This window comes from Emydura macquarii, unplaced genomic scaffold (genome assembly GCF_026122565.2).
Source record: "Emydura macquarii macquarii isolate MOO-44397 ecotype Brisbane River unplaced genomic scaffold, CSIRO-AGI_Emac_v2 contig_431, whole genome shotgun sequence".
NCBI classification, from domain to species: Eukaryota; Metazoa; Chordata; order Testudines; family Chelidae; genus Emydura; species Emydura macquarii.
The window spans coordinates 16,441,518-16,458,955 of record NW_027130568.1 but is presented as its reverse complement, the minus strand read 5'-3'; the positions used below and the strand labels follow the sequence as shown (position 1 = coordinate 16,458,955).

Below are 17,438 nucleotides of genomic sequence, written 5' to 3'. Positions count from 1 at the left end.
CATTACTTTGCTCATGAATTGAACAAGGAAAATTTTGTTGTTTCTAAAATTGCCTGATATATTTTGCCTAATATTTCTCTAGGATGAAATTACCAAAGCTTGTACAGATAACAAATTAGACTTCAATCTGGAGAAGAGCAGAGTAAAAGAACTGGTATGTCTCACATATTTCTTCTAGAAGTATATAAAATGTGAATATCATCTGAAATTTTTGGTCAAGAATGTAATTTTCATGGTTGTCCATGAAGTCTTTTGGCCACAAGATGGTGTCAACCATAATTATTCATTTTAATAGTGCTGTGGGGTAATGTGATATCATTCATTTTTAATATTTTAGCATATTTTTACATTGTTTTTAATACCAAGATTAATGAGGAGCAAGTAAGTGGAATAATGTTTTTTCTAAATTTATCTAGTCAAATTAAGTTTAAATACTTTGTTAAATTACCTAAATTAAAAGCCTGTCCTGGTCCCAAGAGGGGACTAATTGCATCGTAGCCAGTATGTCAGCCAACAGTTAGTGTGAAAGATCACTTTAATCAATCTTGTCCTAGCTAGTATTGATCTGGTCACTTCAAACTTTCAAGTGTCTGGTAGAACTGAAAATCTTTATGCCTTAAGCATAAATAATAAGTAATTATTAAAGGTGACAGTAAATTGGGAGGTTTTTTTTTCTTGTAGAATATTATACATAGTTCTCTTTTTTAGCACCTATAAATGCCGTTACCAAGTTTCAGCCAATCAAAAAAAATTATATTCTTTAACTTGAATCGTCTTTTTTGAATGACATTTTTCTACAGACTTTATTTTCCCCAGTCACTCATCACATTTCATATTTATGTTTCATAGATGTGTAGTGAGGGAATAATATTGACTTTTACTCTGGGCAGTAAGCTTTGTTTTCTTTAAAACTGGTAGATGTGCCCGTAAAAGTGATTACTCACAATGGTTGTCAAACAAGCTATTCTGAGTTGGGTCAATGACTTAGTACTGTGGGTAGCCCTCGGTGTTGCCCCATGAGAGAATTGGGTTGAAGAACAAACTGAGGCCTTCAGACCTTTGAACAGGTAGATTTTTCAGATATTGCAAAAATAATGCTTTGCACTAATGCAGCACCTTTCCTCTGACTCTCTTTTAACTACTTAAATAGTAAGCGTCACAGTATCTCTATGGGTAGGTAAGCAGTATTGTATGCATTTTACAGATCAGTTAACCTAGGCACAAAGAGTCTGTGGTGAGTCAAGGATGACAGGAATAGAACCCAGGAATCTGGACTCTGTCTTGCTCAAAGCACTAGACTGCATTGCTTTTCTAGAGGAGACTCCCAATCTTTATGTGAAGAAGTTGACAGCTATGGACTACAGACATGTACTATGTTGCAATCTGTTGTTACATAGGTATTGGACCTTTCAAGAAGACTGCTTGCTTGCTAATTGCTGTCAGCAGACATCATGCGTGGCCAGGACTGGCATAAAGTGGGGAAAGATGCAGTTGAATGGAGAACATGCTGCTACATATAAAATAAGGGTTATTTGTACATAATAGGGATGAAGAGAACTCAAAGATCTAGGTGTAAGTCATATAACTTTCCTCTTCAGCCTGTGCTTATGTCTAGATGTTGTTGCTTCTGCAGTAATAAAAGCGTTATTGGCATATGCACTTGGATATAGGTGAGACCTGTACTTGAATGCCCAGAGTCCTATAAAAGCTGTAGGGAAAAAGTAAAGCACACTTACCTAGGAAGATGTCTGAGGTAACTTAGATTAGAAAAGGCTTAGCCAGTTGCTTTACTTACCAAGATACTGCCAAAGTTTGATGAGCTAATATTCCATCAGTGTTTTGTTTAAAAATATAAATATATACACACTACTTGTATTACATTTGTTATTTATCCTGTTTCAACTTCCTCATTTAAAGGCAAGGTAGGAAAGTTTCTCTATTGATAAGATAGGAAGCAAAAGGGCATTATTTAGGTTATGACATTGCAACAGCAGGTAAAAATGTTTCCGTCTAGTGAATCCAATTTGGGAAGAGGAGAGGTTGACTGAAAAGTGGGGCAAAAGCCCACATAAAGAAGTTGGGAGGGACAGTCACAAATGTAAGCAGAAATAATCAAGAGTTGAATGGGCAACTAATGCTACTGAGAAATGAGCAAAGGGAGAGTTTTTCATTGCTCTGAGCCTAAGACTAGGGCAGGGGTTCCCAAATTTTTTGTGGGCGCGATCCCTTTTTGATGAAGTATTTCCTGCTGGGACCCCAGACAGCAGGGAGGATGCCATTTTGTAGACCTCATATGCACCATATGTGCAAGGTCATGCCACGTGGATGATACCATTTTGCTCTATAAAATGGCATCCTCTGCGCAGCGTGACCTCATATGTATGGTGCACATGTAGGGTCATTCTATGCAGAGCAAAATGGCATCCTCTGCGTGGCAGGGATCACCAGAATCCCACCTGCTGTGATGGCATAACCCCATTTGGGGCCCTAACCCAAAGTTTGCTCTACCAGGAGCATTCTGGCAGTTTGCTTTACCTGCTCTTATCAGACAAGAAAACATTTCACGTCTGTCTAACCGAAGATGTGGTGGCCATGTGTATTGTATGAAAGAGAAAAGATGACTCTGTTATATAATTGAATTGAAGATCCTGGCAATTTATATAAAACTAGTTTAAATGTAATCTTACAATTTGCTTAAATTTTCTATAGTGTTCCTCATATTATAGGCATCACTGGAGTAATGTCTTGAGTTAAGGTTGCCCAACATACTATAAGACCCTGTTTGGCTGGTAACCCTGCCAAACTAACCGTTTGAGCTGAATTATATGATACTGGATGTCTGCCTCAGGTTGAACCCTTCACTCCCTCCCATCATCCTCATTAAAAAAAATAAGATCAGCTGTTTCTGAGGACATGTTTAGGGAAAAATACAGTGATTTGCCCATGTTGACAAATGCTTATAAGACTTTTTTAAGATTCTGTAGTGCCTCCCATGTTTTGGAGCAGGGAATTGAAAATTTGCAAACCAGCAGTCTTTGTGTGAGGAACACTGGTCCCATGAAAAAAATGCCTAATTTGGCCCGGTTATGTGCCTTTGAAAAAACACAAGTCACACGTGCTGTGTAGAGATTTGTTAGAGTTTAGCTGCTAAATTCGCCAAAGGTTATTTCAGTAACTAGCATGCCGCAGTTCCTCACAGCTCCTGTGTGCTGACTGGACAGTGCATGCTCCATCCCCACAGAATGACGGGGAATGCTCTAGCCCAGTGTTGCAGGGACTGAGCAGAACTTTTCTTGCAATTGCTGCTCCAGGATATTGTGGCACCAGGTACCAGAACTGAGAGCAGGGAGACTGTCTCCCCTGTGCTTTCAGTGTACCCCCTGTTGGTACCTAGGCAGTGAGGAGGAGGAGGAACAACCTGATTTAGACTGCAGAGGGCTAAGGAATAGGGAAGGGATAGGGGAAAAGGGGGGTTGCAGGAGCCAGAGGGTGGGGAGAAGCAGGAGGGTAGGGAGACAGTAACCGTGGAGGGAAGAGTGAGCGATAGGAGTTGGGGTTGGATAGGAGCATAGGGAGGGTTGGGGAGGAGTGTGGGGGTATATAGGCAAATGTGGGGTGGGGAGCACAAGCTGGGGGACAGGCAGGAGCCAGAGGGGGGTATTGGATGGGAGGGCTGGGGGAGATATAGCAGCAGAGATGGAGGGAGGGTAAAAGAAGGAGATGGGGAGAGATGATAGGAGGATGGGCAGAAGCTGATGGATGTGGAGGATGGATAGGGGCAGAAGCCAAGGAGAGAATAGGAAGCAGGGTGAGGGCATAAGAGGAGAGGGGCTAGTAGGGGGCAAGGGCTGGAGGATAGACCTAGGTTTAGGGGGGGCAGGGGCAAAACCTCTGCAGCACTCTCCCCTCCAGAACCTAGAATTGAATCCAGGAATTCTCTTGTCAACAAATAGCTGTGAAATCCCTGGGTAAAGTTTGTGTACCACCCACTTCTAGTGCCTGATCAACATAGCAGTAGGCTGTTATTTTCTGCTACCAGTTACTCCATTAGCCCAGCCCTCCATTGCTGCTTAGCTAATTAGTCAACATTATTGATTTTTTTCTATTACTTTTTAAAATCCTAAGAAATGCCATAAAAAAAAGTTAAAATAATGTTGTTGTTGTTGGACTTTTGCTTTCAACTTTCATGGATTGTTACTGAACCACTAAAACACACATCAAACTTAAGGGCCATCTCCCCATCCACCTTTAGTTTTGTATCCCCCATCTATTTAGGTGCTAGAGCTGTTACAAGTATTTGTTAACTTCTTTACTGGTGAAAATGTGCATTTCACTCTCTTTTTTTTTTTTTTTTTAATGTGAATAATTTCAAACAACAAAACTTTGAACAGAGATCAGACCTGGAGAATCCCATCCAAAAAGTTACAAAATATAAATTACTAAAAACGGGCCATGAGAATGGAAGTTCTAGCCATTTAAATATAGCTGACACTACCCACTTTAACTAAAATATGTATTATGCATAATTTCACTCTTAGATTATGGAATCATTTTAAATTGTTCTCTTGAGCATGGCACCAGATAGCGGTGATTAGCTGTTACACTATATTCAATCTCCTGTCACGATGGTTTGTAATTTTGATTGAAAAACATTGCACTTTTAAATTAGGTTCTGGTGTAGATATTCTGCCTTATCACTTGTTTAAAAAGAAATATTGAGTGAAGATGTTTGTGGTGTTTTTGTCTGCCTCTCCATTCATCAGAGTCTTTCTCAACTTGAATGATACTGATGTGTTTTAGTTATTGCAGGCATGCGGTGATCTTATTCTTTGCAACACATGATTTTTTTTCCCCCTCTTACGTGATCTGTTAGTTCAATCAAAGATCCAGACAGAACTCAAGAACATTATGTGGATTTGTGATGCATCCTTTTGGTTTCACAAACCAATTAATGGATTACCATGAGACAAAAACATAGTATATTTGATAAATATAACTTTTAGTAGTGTTAATTTCAAATTAAAAGAAGTGCTACCCCTCTTTTCTTTGACTGTCACTCCAAAATTTCAAATGGGGAACAAATCTAATCCTTATTAAACAACTATATATGACAATTAAATCTGCTTTTATCTTTTAAAACTTCATACTGGGAGGGGGGAGAGATGAACAAAGTGGCTAAAGTCTAACCTTATCCTCTTTAAGTCATATATAAGTGAACACAGCAGAATATTTTAAATCTAGCCTGTTATGGGACTAGTATTAATTGAAATTTGCATGTGTGGTTGGGTTTGTTTAAATGCAGATCTGCAAGCCTTTCCCATTGCCCATCAGCAAACGTATTGCCATAATTAAAGCACAGTTTCTGGTAGAAGATTTGCTGCTCTTATAGCTCTAAGTTTTGCTGTAACATTTGGTTTTAAACGCTCTTTTCTTCCAAAGAGCAACATCTGTTCTACAATAGTAACTCTAAATATTGTTGGCAAACACAGAAGAATACTGAATTCCAGCTTAGGAATTAGAACAATAATGTTGGAAACTAAGAAAAAGTACTAATATGAAGCTGGGAAGAAATTAAAAGAAAAGGTAATGGTTTGTTTTTTTTTGTTTACTTTTTTCTTCAGTATTCACTTAATGAAAGAAAACTGCTGGAAATAAGGACAGAAATAGTGGAAATGGTAAGAGTTTAGAATTTAAGAACTGATTGTTGAATGATACAATAAAGCTTATTGTATTTGTGTACTGTAAACAGACACGAACAACTTTAACATGAGTAGTATTTAAATGTCCACATATCAGGTCTCCTAAACGTACAAAACTCAGTTTTTAGCTAGTTTTAAATAGTGTGTGTGTGTGTGTGTGTGTGTGTGTGTGTGTGTGTATAGTAATATGACATTACTACACAGGTAACTGAAATATAATGCTGTACATACATGACACACATGAAAGCAAAGCTCACATCGTTTTATGTTCTCAAAACCCTGAATGTATGTAAATGTTCGGTTCAGTTGTCATATTTTATATGTTTGAGTTATTTTGAGAACTTTTGTGTGTGACATTGTCTCTATCATGGAAAATCCACTGCTCCATCAGGCTTGAAACTGCGGGGTTTTCCTAACCTTTCTAAATCTGAGCCCAAAAAAGGATTCTCTCTACCCCCTTTCGCGTCCCTCCCCATGTTTGTTGGTTGGCATCCTCCACAGGTGCAACTAGTTAACTGCACTAATGTGATTCTCCAATCTGCGCTCAGAGGCAGAAATTTTCTCAGTAGCTGTCTGAGAACTCCTTTCCTCAGGAATTTTTGCTATTTTCTCCCTCTTCCTCCAGCGTGGTTTGTGTCTGGCAGAGAGACTGTCTTTGGGAGAGCACCTTGAGGAAGGCAGGAGATTCCTAGTTTAAAAATAGATCCTCAGTTCCTTCAGCTGTAGAGTGGTATCCAGCCAACAATATCAAATGGCTCTTGTTCAGATTAAAAGGTGGGAAACGGGAACCCAGTGTGGGGAGGGCAGGGTAGCTGCAGCTGGGCTTGGCTCAGCTCCCCGCCAGCGAGAGCTTCCCAGCTACGGCTCTGCGGCAGAGGAGCCGCAGGTATGCAACTCTCACTAGGCAGTGAGGAGCAGAGCCCAGCACAGCTCTCCTCCCTCTTCTCCCCCCCACCCCCCGCTTAACAATTCTATTTTTAGAACATTTAAACAGATTTTTAAAAACTAATTTTTACATCCCTAGTTCAGATGTTCACCTCTGCACTGTCAGTGCAAAAAAAAAATAATAATAATCCTGGGCTTGTCAATCTTCAACCTCACTGAGTGCAGAACTCATTTCAGGATGGAGAGTTAAAGATTTATGGTCTTCTGATTTAAGAAATAATTCCCAAGATTTCTTATGCTCCATGGATCTCAAGAATAGTCATGTTCCAACACCTTCCTGCCACTAGTGGTTCCTATATTTTAAATTCAGGAATAACAATTATCATATTCAAGCAATGCACTGTAGTCTGTTGCTCCAGCCCTGGAGTGATCTCAAAGTTAATGATTATTCTGCTAGGCTGAGATAAGAGGGCATCCAGCTCTGCCCCTTCCTGGATGACCTGCTAGCAAAGTTGCAAACATATGAACTTGCCATGTTCACCAAATCATCTAGTTCCTGGAACATAATAAATTCATAGTGAATCATCAGAAGAGCTCCCTTGCCCCACCGTAGGAATTTCAAACCAACCTGTGACTTGTGATGCTGTCAGAGGAGAAATTTGACAGAACACAAGCTGCAATTCCTCAGCACATCAGTGGATTTAGCTGATCTATATGATGAATGCCTGTGAGGAAATAATATCTTGAGTACTCCAACTTTCATCTCCTCTGGAACTTCCCACTCAGACCTAGAGGTACCTGTTTGAGGATATGGACCATGTGTTGATAGTCCCTTGAGTACTGATCATTCTATTCTTTCAAGGACACAGCAGGTGCACCAGTATTGTGCGTGGCGACCAACACCAACCTTCAGGAAGGAGAGCCACGATGGGACATGAGTTGTGGCATGGAGGATAAGTCCATCATCATGGAGAATGATAGGTCCATCACTGACTATTAGCCAGGATGGAAAGGGATGCAAAACCATGCTCTGAAGTGTCCCTAGCCTCTGTTTGCCAGAATCTGGAAATGGGCAACAGGGGTAGATCCCTTGATGATTATCTGTTCTGTTCATTCCCTCTGAAGCACCTGGCATTGGCCACTGTCAGAAGACAGGATACTCAGTTAGATGGACCATTGGTCTGACCCAATATGGCTGTTCTTATGTTAAGTGATCTCCCCAGGAATTCCAGATCAGCATCAACCTCCTGGAATTGTAGGAAGTGGGAAATACAATAGTCAGCCTCCTCCCAAGGGTCCTTCTGGGAACTGCAACTGTTCGTTTGGAAGGTGACATCAGAACTACCAGGCTCAGATCAACTGCCAAGATGAAACAAAAAGTGAAAGTCTAAAAAGAGATGTCAGAAAATTCTTCCATAACTGGAACACCTGAGTCTGCCCATCAGAGCCATGTACATCCATGGCAAGCCCAACAGTCATGTTGACTAGCTGTGTTGTCCTAAGCGAGTGATAGCACAGTGGTAGCTAACCAAACAAAAACTTTATCAGATTATATCAAGGTGGTTCTTTCCATAGTGGGTATGTTTACAAACCAACAGAAATAACCAAAATCTTCTAGCATTGGCTCCCACAGCCCTGAAGAATGGACACCATCTCATTTCCCTAGCTACCCTTCCAGGGGCATGCTTTTTCTCCTCATAAACAAGGTGATCAGAAAGATCAGCCAGGGTCAAGCCTCAATAAAGCTAGATCATCCCTTACTAGCTCAGGTACCTTTGATATCCCAGACTATTAAACATTCAGTATGTCCCCCATTCATTTATATTACCAGTTTCTCAGCACCTTGTTCATCTGAACCTCTTCAAGTTGTGATACAAATCAGCAACAGCAACGAAGGGAATGCTGATGTTGCATCCTTAACTATAATCTGCTGGGATAAGGAAATGGAGAGATGAGTGAGAGAAAAATGGGGCCAGATTCTATATTTCTTTGAGCAAAACTCCCATTTGTTGGAAATTTGCTTGAGTAAGGATTGCAGGATCAGATGCACAAGTGTAGGTTTAGTCGGCATGAATTTTTAAAGCCCGACTACCAACCCTTTGAATAGGGTTTTATGACGCAATTTACAGTTAATTGTAAATTTGATATGAAGTCATCACTGTAATAAATCCATCAGGAAACATATATATTTTTATAAGCATTTTTAAAAAACACTACAGCAGAGCAGTAAGTTTCATACTTGTGTTCACCTACATATGGCCATATGAATTTTCAGTACAGTATGGGAACCTTCTATCTTATTAAGAAAGATAACATTGATACTTCTTAGCAGGAGGAGCATAACTACAGAAGCCTCCAGAGAAAGGTTTATTGTTAGATTGTTAAAGTTTTTTTAACTGTTGAATTGTTTGTTCTTACATTGTTAAAGTACTGAATCTATAAGAGTGAAGGGAGAGCCAAAAAGTAATTCAGAGAGGAAACAGATTTAGTTTTAACCATTCAATTTTAAGGTTAAATTGTGTTCAAATAATGTAATACTCTGCTTTGTTTCTAGCATGCACAGCAAGACCGAGCTATAACTCAAACAGATAGGAAAATAGACACAGAAGTTGCAGGACTGAAAACAATGTTGGAATCGCACAAACTTGATAATATTAAATACTTAGCAGGTAAGGAATTCTGACAATGTATGGAATCATGTTAGAGTTGTATGTTCAACTCTCTTGTTAAAGGCCCTGATTCAGTAACGTATTAAAGCACATTGAGTAGACTAATTGACTTCAGTGGGATTATTTGTGTTTAAAGTTAGGCAGATGCTCACTTGTTGAATTATGCTTAAAATTATTTATATTAAAAGAGAAACAATCCAGTTACCTGCCAAGTGTGGTTAGCGATGTAATGGAGACTTGGCTATAAATTGGAACACTTCAGCTTGTACAATTATTGTCCTTCATATACACATGCCCGAAAGCTGAAAAACAGTACTTCAGCACAAGGCATGTGTATGTAAAGAATACTTTTATAGAAATGTAAGGCTGGAAGGGATCTTGAGAAGTCATCAGATCCAGCCCTCTGCACTGAGATAGGACCAAGTAAAATGTAGACCATCCCTAAAGATTTTGTCTAATCTATTCTTAAAAACTTTCTATGATGGGGATTCCACAACCTCCCTTGGAAGCCTATTCCAGAGTTTAACTCCCCTTATAGTTAGCAAAAGGTTCCGAATAGCTAACCTAAATCTCCCTTGTTACAGATTAAGACCATGACTTCTTGTCCTATCTTCAGAGGACATGCAGAACAATTGATCGCTGTCCTCCTTGCAACAAACCTTAACATATTTGAAGACTGTTATCAATTCACCTCTCAGTCTCCTTTTTCAAGACTAAATGCCCAGTTTTTCTAATCTTCATAGGTCAGGTTTCTAAAATCTTTTATCGTTTTTGTTGCTCTCCTTTTGAGTCTCTTCAGTATATCCACATCTTTCCTGAAGTGTGGCATCCAAAATTGGACACAGTATTCCAGCTGAGGCCTCACCAGTGCCGAGCAGAGCAGGACATTTACTTACATAAAATACTCCTGTTAATATACCCCAGAATGCTATTAGCCTTTTTCACAACTATATCACATTGTTGACTCATAATTAATTTGTTTCTTCCAACAGTACTAACATCTCACTAGTTATTCCCCATTTTGTAGTTGTGCACTTGATTTTTCTTTCCCTAAGTGAAGTACTTTTCACTTGTCTGTATTGAATTTTACCTTGTTTATTTCAGACCATTTCGCTAAGTTGTCAAGGTTATTTTGGATTCTAATCCTGTCTTCTAAAGTGATTGCAACTCCTCCCACAAATTTTATAAGCATGTTATTACATAGTGTAACATATTTCTTGTGTTATTGCTTACATCATTTTCATATTCTGACTTTTCAATATGTAGTTTTTACTGTAAAGATGCAATACTTCTAAATGAGTAGGCTTGATGGAGAGATTTATTGATTTGAGCATGGTTTTGATTAACCTATTAAAATAGTTCTGTCTGTCACACTAGTTACAGGTATTATTCATATTTTTCATAACACTATTTCTAACCTATTGTTGGGACACTGCCTAAAGAGGTACCCTCATTTGGGAGAGTGAAGTTCTTTTCCCTACTTTGAAAAGTACATTGGTCTTTTAGGTTGGATCCTAGGATTTTCAAAAAGTACTTTAAATATAGCCAGTTATTGGCTGGTAAGACTAACTTCAGTACCAGGCAAATTGGTTGAAACTATAGTAAAAATAGAATTATCAGACACGTAGATGAACAAGATTTGTTGGGGAAGAGTCAACATGGTTTTTCTAAAGGAAAAACATGCCTCACCAATCTGCTAGGATTCTTTGAGGGGGGGTCAACAAGCTTGTGTTTAAGGGTGACCCAGTGGATATAGTGTATTTAGATTTTCAGAAAGCCTTTGAAGGCTTTGAAGGTCCCTCATCAAAGTCTCTTAAGCAAAGTAAGCTGTCATGGGATAAGCAGGGAAGGTCCTCTCCTGGATCACTGACTGGTTAAAAGATAGGGAAAAAAGGGTGGGAATAAATGGTCAATTTTTCAGAATGGAGAGAGGTAAATAGTAGTGTCCTCCAGGGGTCTGTACTGGGACCAGTACTGTTCAATATATTCATAAATGATCTGGAAAAAGCAGTAAACAGTGAGGTGGCAAAATTTGCAGATGATACAAAACTACTCAAGATACTCAAAGCAGAATGTGAAGAGTTACAAAGGGATCTGACTAAACTGGGTGACTGGCCAACAAAATGGCAGATGAAATTCAATGCTGATAAATGCAAAGTAATGCACATTGGAAAACATAATCCCAACTACACATATGAAAAATGAGGTTTAGGTTAGCTGTTACCACTCAAGAAAGAGATTTTGGAGTCATTTTGGATAGTTCTCTGAAAACAACCGCTCAGTATGCAGCGGCAGTCAAAAAAGTTACCAATGTTAGGAACCATTAGGAAAGGAGTAGATCATAAAACAGTAAATATCATAATCCCATTATATAAATCCATGGTGTGCCCACACCTTGAATACTGCATGCAGTTCTGTTCACCCCATCTCAAAAAAGATATATTGGAAAGGTACAGAGAAGGCCAACAAAAATGATTAGTGAATAGAACAGCTTCCATAGGAGGAGAGTTTAAAAAGACTGGGACTGTTCAGGTTGGAAAAGAGACAACTAAGGGGGATATGATAAAGGTCTATAAAATCATGAATGGTTTGGAGAAAGTGAATAAGGAAGTGTTATTTATCTCTTCACATAATACAAGAACCAGGGGTCACCCAAAGAAATTAATAGTAAAACGGGTTAAAACAAAGAAAAGGAAATACTTCACACAACACACAGTCAACCTGTAGAACACATTGGCAGGGGATGTTGTGAAGGCCAAAACTATAACTGGGTTCAAAAAAGAACTGGATAAATTCATGGAAGATAGGTCCATTAATGGCTGTTAACCAATAAGGTCAGGGATGCAACCCCATGCTCTGGGTGTCCCTAAACTTCTGACTGCCAGATGCTGGGAATGGACGACAGAGGATGGATCACTTGATATTTGCCCTGCTGTATTCATTCCCTTTGAAGCATCTGGCATTGGCCACTGTCAGAAGACATGATTCTGGGCTAAATGAATCATTGGTCTGACCCAATATGGCCATTCTTATGTTTTTATGATCACTTAGCATTGCATAACTGCTTTTACTAAAGTCAAAGGTAAACACTCTACTTTTTGGAGGGTGAATGTATGAAGTAAATGAGGGCTCACAAATAAAGATAGAATTGCAAACTTGTTAAAGGACAAAGTTTTGAACAAATTAAATTAATCATATCTACTCTTTTTGATGTTAAAGACTGTAACGTTTGCAGGATATTGGACTTCTCTACTAATATACATATTGTCTTTATTTCCTCATTTTGTAACCATAACTTGCCATGTTATTCGGAATGGTAAGCAATGATAGGATTTTTCAATACTACTGACCGCTTTCCAACCTATTTTCCCTCACTCCCTCTTTCCTTCCTTTCTTCTCTTTTGTCATTTTGTGGTCACCTCCCCATTGAAGTTGTTTGTGCTCTGGAGATGAATATCTTGTTCTCTTAAATAAAGAATATAGGCATAACTTGTAACAATTCATTGTACTTGCAATTAACTGTTTGAATCCTGATTTCTGATGGAGTGTTACAAGAACTAACAATGTATTCCCCCTTTTCTCATTTTCACACTAACTCTTGTTTTTTTTTTTTTGTTTTTTTTTTCCAGGTTCAGTATTTACATGTCTTACTGTAGCACTGGGATTTTACCGTCTGTGGATGTAATAAAGCATCTATTTAAAGGGACTTGTACTCCTTTGCCTTATGAAAATCAAAGATTGTATTTTCCTAGCTTCAAGAATTCAGTCTTTACTTTAAAGCAAGTTGATACTATTTTATATATAATATATATATTAAATAGTCTGTATTGAGAATGTAACCAAAATGTGCCTGGGAATAAATTGTTCATGCATCTCAATATAGAGAGAATCTTACCTCTGGCACAAGCCAGGCATAGTCTATACAGCTCTGCCAATTCCCATCAATTTTGATCTGCAGTTTCCTTTTGCTATTGTAGTTTTAGGGCCTCAATTAAGCAGATTGCCCGTTGTACCAAATTTTGCAGTGACTGTGTGATGTGGCAAAAAATCCACTAGGAATTATATGCCAAACTCCACTGAAATATGCATGTGCAGTAGCAGTTGTATGTATCAGAATGAAATTTGGTCATAAATTTAAAACATCCAAATATATTTAATTTGTGACCTTACAGCAATTTTGGACCTAGGCTTTTGGAGTAAAACACTACTGGATTAATGCACAGCCCACATGTGTCCTCTGTGTTAATAAAATTTATATATATACTTATATTGCAAAGAAATATTTTCTATCTGTTATGCTAATTTTTAAAGTATTGCTTGCATCATGGTTTGTTTTCCAAATTGCTGTCCAACCAAACAATTACATTTCATGAAAAAGTGTTGTTGTGTAATGCAACTGTGTCTCTACCACCTTTTAATTTTTTTACCTAGCATGTTAAGAACTCAGATTTAGATCACGTAAGGTTCTGAAACTCATTGCACATACTAATTGTAAATTTCATGCTAAAGCTGGATCAGAAGTTTGGAGTGCAGTAAGATCTGTTAGCTTGTATTGTATCTTTTCTACAAGCCTGTAGAGAGAAAAAATGCTCTCTGTTGCCGCTTGATAGAAGAGAATTACCTCTTTTACTCTTGATGTGAGAACTAAAACTGTTTAGTTCTATTCTAGAGAGGAAAGATCAATTAGCTATGACTTACTGGAGTGGCATCCTTAGGGCCATGATCACTAAGGGTATGTCTATACTAGCCATTTTCCCAGAAGTTTTCCACTCATTTTACAAATGGTACCTCTACTGGTGGCAATGGTAGGAACAATGGAGACTAGCCACTGATATGTTTAATCCTGCTCAGAGCAAGTCCATCTGGAATGGGAGTTAAAATACCAATGCCTTCTCTTCATTAGCGTTTTCACTAGTGGTAGCAATGGAGGGAAATTACAGGGAAACGGGCTAGTGTATCCAGGGTCAACCACCCAGAGCTGCCAAGTCTGGTCGCTCTCATTAACCTAGAGTCTCGTCTCTCTGCTTAGCTTTTTTGTTTTTGTTTTTTTCCTCTCTCTGTGGGCTGAAGGTAAAGGCTGGCAGGAAACTATACCAGTTTTGCTCCCTGCTTTATTTATTGAAGTCCTGTTAGGCTGGTTAATTTGTGTATATACCCTAGTAGCCATTTAACTTTCTTGGCTGTTGGGGCTGTTATTTGTTATATGAAGGCAGAGAGGAGGCCAGATGGAGGTAGAAGGATCTTACAAAAGCTAGGCTAGGCTTACTAAAGGCTAATGGATAATCATTAAAATTTTAACAAACAATAATCTGAGTTTAATCACTCTTAATAAAAATGGCCAGTTGGTCTTTCTTTTTAATAGTGATTCTTAATTTAGTAAACCTTGCCCTAGCTGCTGAGAGTTAAGAAACAACATAAATAAAAAGTCTTCTATAAAACACTGAAAAGGAGAGAACATTCAAGAGGCAATGTAAAGGAAGCTAGTATTACAAAACAACATCCTCCAATTTACCAGCATCTTTTGAATTGCTTTTGTGTGTGTGGAAAAAGTATGAAAATTATGCAACTCTTAGGGGTTATGTTAAAGCTGAATTTTTATATTTATTTAAAATATCACTATTTTAAAGCATTAGAGCAATTATAATTTAGATAAACATTAGGTGTGATCTACTTCAGTATTTTATATATAAAAGCAAACAGTGGGAACTATATGTTCCAGTCTAGCAAAAATATATCTCTGATCATCTGGATGCCTAAGCAGCTGATTAATTGTCATCTTACTAAAATATTAGTGAACTGTAAATAATTTAATTTGCATATTTAATTTCAAATGTAGAGTGAAATCTGCTGAAAAGTGAGATTCTTATACAAGAGGAGTCTGAGACTTTCCAGGGAAATAAAGCTGCATAATTGTAAGATTTTTTTTTTGCTCCAGAAATGGATCTTGAAGGAAAAACAGCACTCTCAGTGGTTGCTGTAAACTGGGATTAATAAAGTTAATATGGCAGCTAGAAAAGAGGAAACATAAATAATAGGAAACGTTTAGTATTCCAAGCCTATAAGGTATCTAGGTATAGTGTTCAAGGCCATGACATTTCCAAATCAAATATGTGCATATATGCAAAACCTTATTTGATAAGGGAACATGGTACATTTTGCTATGCATTTTAAAGTCATTGCAGATCAATTACAATAGTTTCTGACATGGTCACAAAAGCTGTAATATCTTTACCTGTATTGGCATTGAAAAAAAAAAAAAAAAGTGCAAAATCCCTTTCTGCATTTGAAAAGCTCAAATAAATCCCTTCCAATCTGATCCTTAAAATCAAAAGCCCAGTTTACTGGTACAGATGAGGAGCAAACACATCAGCATACATGAACTAGTTTTTTTAATGTAAGATTTGATCAAAAGAACAAATGATAGCAACTGGGAAACCCAACTCCACTGTCATGAATTTTCCATTCTGTAATTTCTCTAAAAGCTTTATTCTGCACACATGCTGAATAATGTCTTTAGTCTAGTATTATAGCATATATCTCAACAGGATTTGAAATGTATTTTTGTATCAGATTTCAAGATTTTGCCTTTGTACTGGCAGACCTCAGTTCAGAAAGTTTAGTTGTCTGGCATAGCTGGAAACTGGGTGGTCTTTTGTCTATTTATAAAACTCCTGCAATTCTGAAAATTTGAAGTCAGGCTACCTTTCTATCAGTAGTATAGTATTCTGCTAGGCAGGAAATGGGAGTTCAGATCCTAAGCATCCTTAGGCCAACATGGAGAGAAAATTCTGCAGAGGGAGGATTGGGGAGGGCGGTTGTTGGGAGGAAGAGAGTATTGCAGTCTTCCTCTGCCAAAAATACAGACTGATCAAGCCTTGGGCTCTGGGGAGCAAATGTGAATCAAGGAGGACCTCTCACAAAACAAACTTTACTTGTACATATACTAATAGGAAGAAGAAACTGAGACTGGGGTTCTTACAGTTTTTTTACTTTGTCTGATTACATTTTTTGTTTTTTAATTAAAATCTGTAACCAAAAAAATCCTCTTTCCCTAGTAAATTCTAATCTGCTTAAGTTTCCTTACAGCTAAATTACCCTAGCCCAGTCTCTATTAGAAATCTTGGTTGTATCCTTTGTTTTCAAGTATGGTGTTAAGGGCTTATGTGTTAAAACCATGAGTGGAGAAAGGAGAGTTATTTAAAGCTAGATATTTTCTTTGTATTAAACGGAATGATCTGCCTCAATGTTAATGTACTCTATTTGTCTTCTCAGCATCAAAAACAGTCTTTTGCTTTTAACTATGTATACTTAGATTCCTCTAATGTAATTGCTAAATGTTGTTCTTTCTTTATCCATTTTTATATGCCCTAGCATAGGTAACCTGCATTCTTTTTTCTATTCCTTTGCCTATCTATGTCTGACCAGCACACAGAATAGTCACTCCAGGTCTTGTCACGAACATATCTATTTGTCTCACTTCTAAACTTTGCTTCTATTTTAACTGCCTTGGATTGTGCAATTTGACCAAAATATTAGAATGATCATTAATCATCTAAAATCAAGGTTATATCTCAAGCTAAAAGTTTGACTATACTAAAAATATACTAAAAGCTTTGAAGTGTGATTATGGTCAGTAAATGCCTATATAAAATGGCATTTTCTCACATAACATAGGTACACGCTGGGTGAAATCCTGGCCCCATTGCAGTCAATGGCAAAATTCCTTATTGACTTCAGTGGGGCCAGGATTTCACCCCATATATTCCAGGTCACATCTGCTTTACTTCCATGAAAAAGGTTTTTTTTTTTTTTTTTTTTTAAACTCTTCCTACCATCTGCAGAGCCAACACAGCAAAATTTTATTTTTGTCTATAAGCAGAATTGTTAGCTGAATTCCATTTGCCGGTTTGTTATTGCTGTTCACAAAGTGTGAGCAAGACTGATTTTCACATCCCCATGGTAAGTTTTCAAGATTCAAATAGCGGGATCTTTTTTACTACTACACTAAGCAAGTTGTGGAGTTCCATGTTCATGTTCCTGGTTCTGTGGAATAGGAACACGCAGAAGTGTACAACTGCTTATTCCACAGAACCGGGTATATGATACATGAAACACCACAGTGCATACAGTCACTTTTCACAGTATTGCTGCATTATAAATGAAAAGTTCATAAAAATAGATATAC

The 17,438-nt window shown here is 37.9% G+C and overlaps 1 protein-coding gene across 1 annotated transcript in view; it reads left to right on the top strand.

Annotated features, from left to right (window-relative positions):
* The window catches only part of MCUR1 (mitochondrial calcium uniporter regulator 1), a 29,689-nt gene extending 15,782 nt beyond the window's left edge, over positions 1-13,907 (top strand). Inside the window, exons 6-9 of the mRNA XM_067537618.1 lie at positions 83-154; positions 5,622-5,675; positions 9,139-9,253; positions 12,883-13,907. Of these exons, the coding sequence (XP_067393719.1) occupies positions 83-154; positions 5,622-5,675; positions 9,139-9,253; positions 12,883-12,938 (297 nt within the window). The 3' untranslated portion in view covers positions 12,939-13,907. The remainder of the gene's footprint in view (positions 1-82; positions 155-5,621; positions 5,676-9,138; positions 9,254-12,882) is intronic.
* Positions 13,908-17,438: the final 3,531 nt, after the last annotated feature.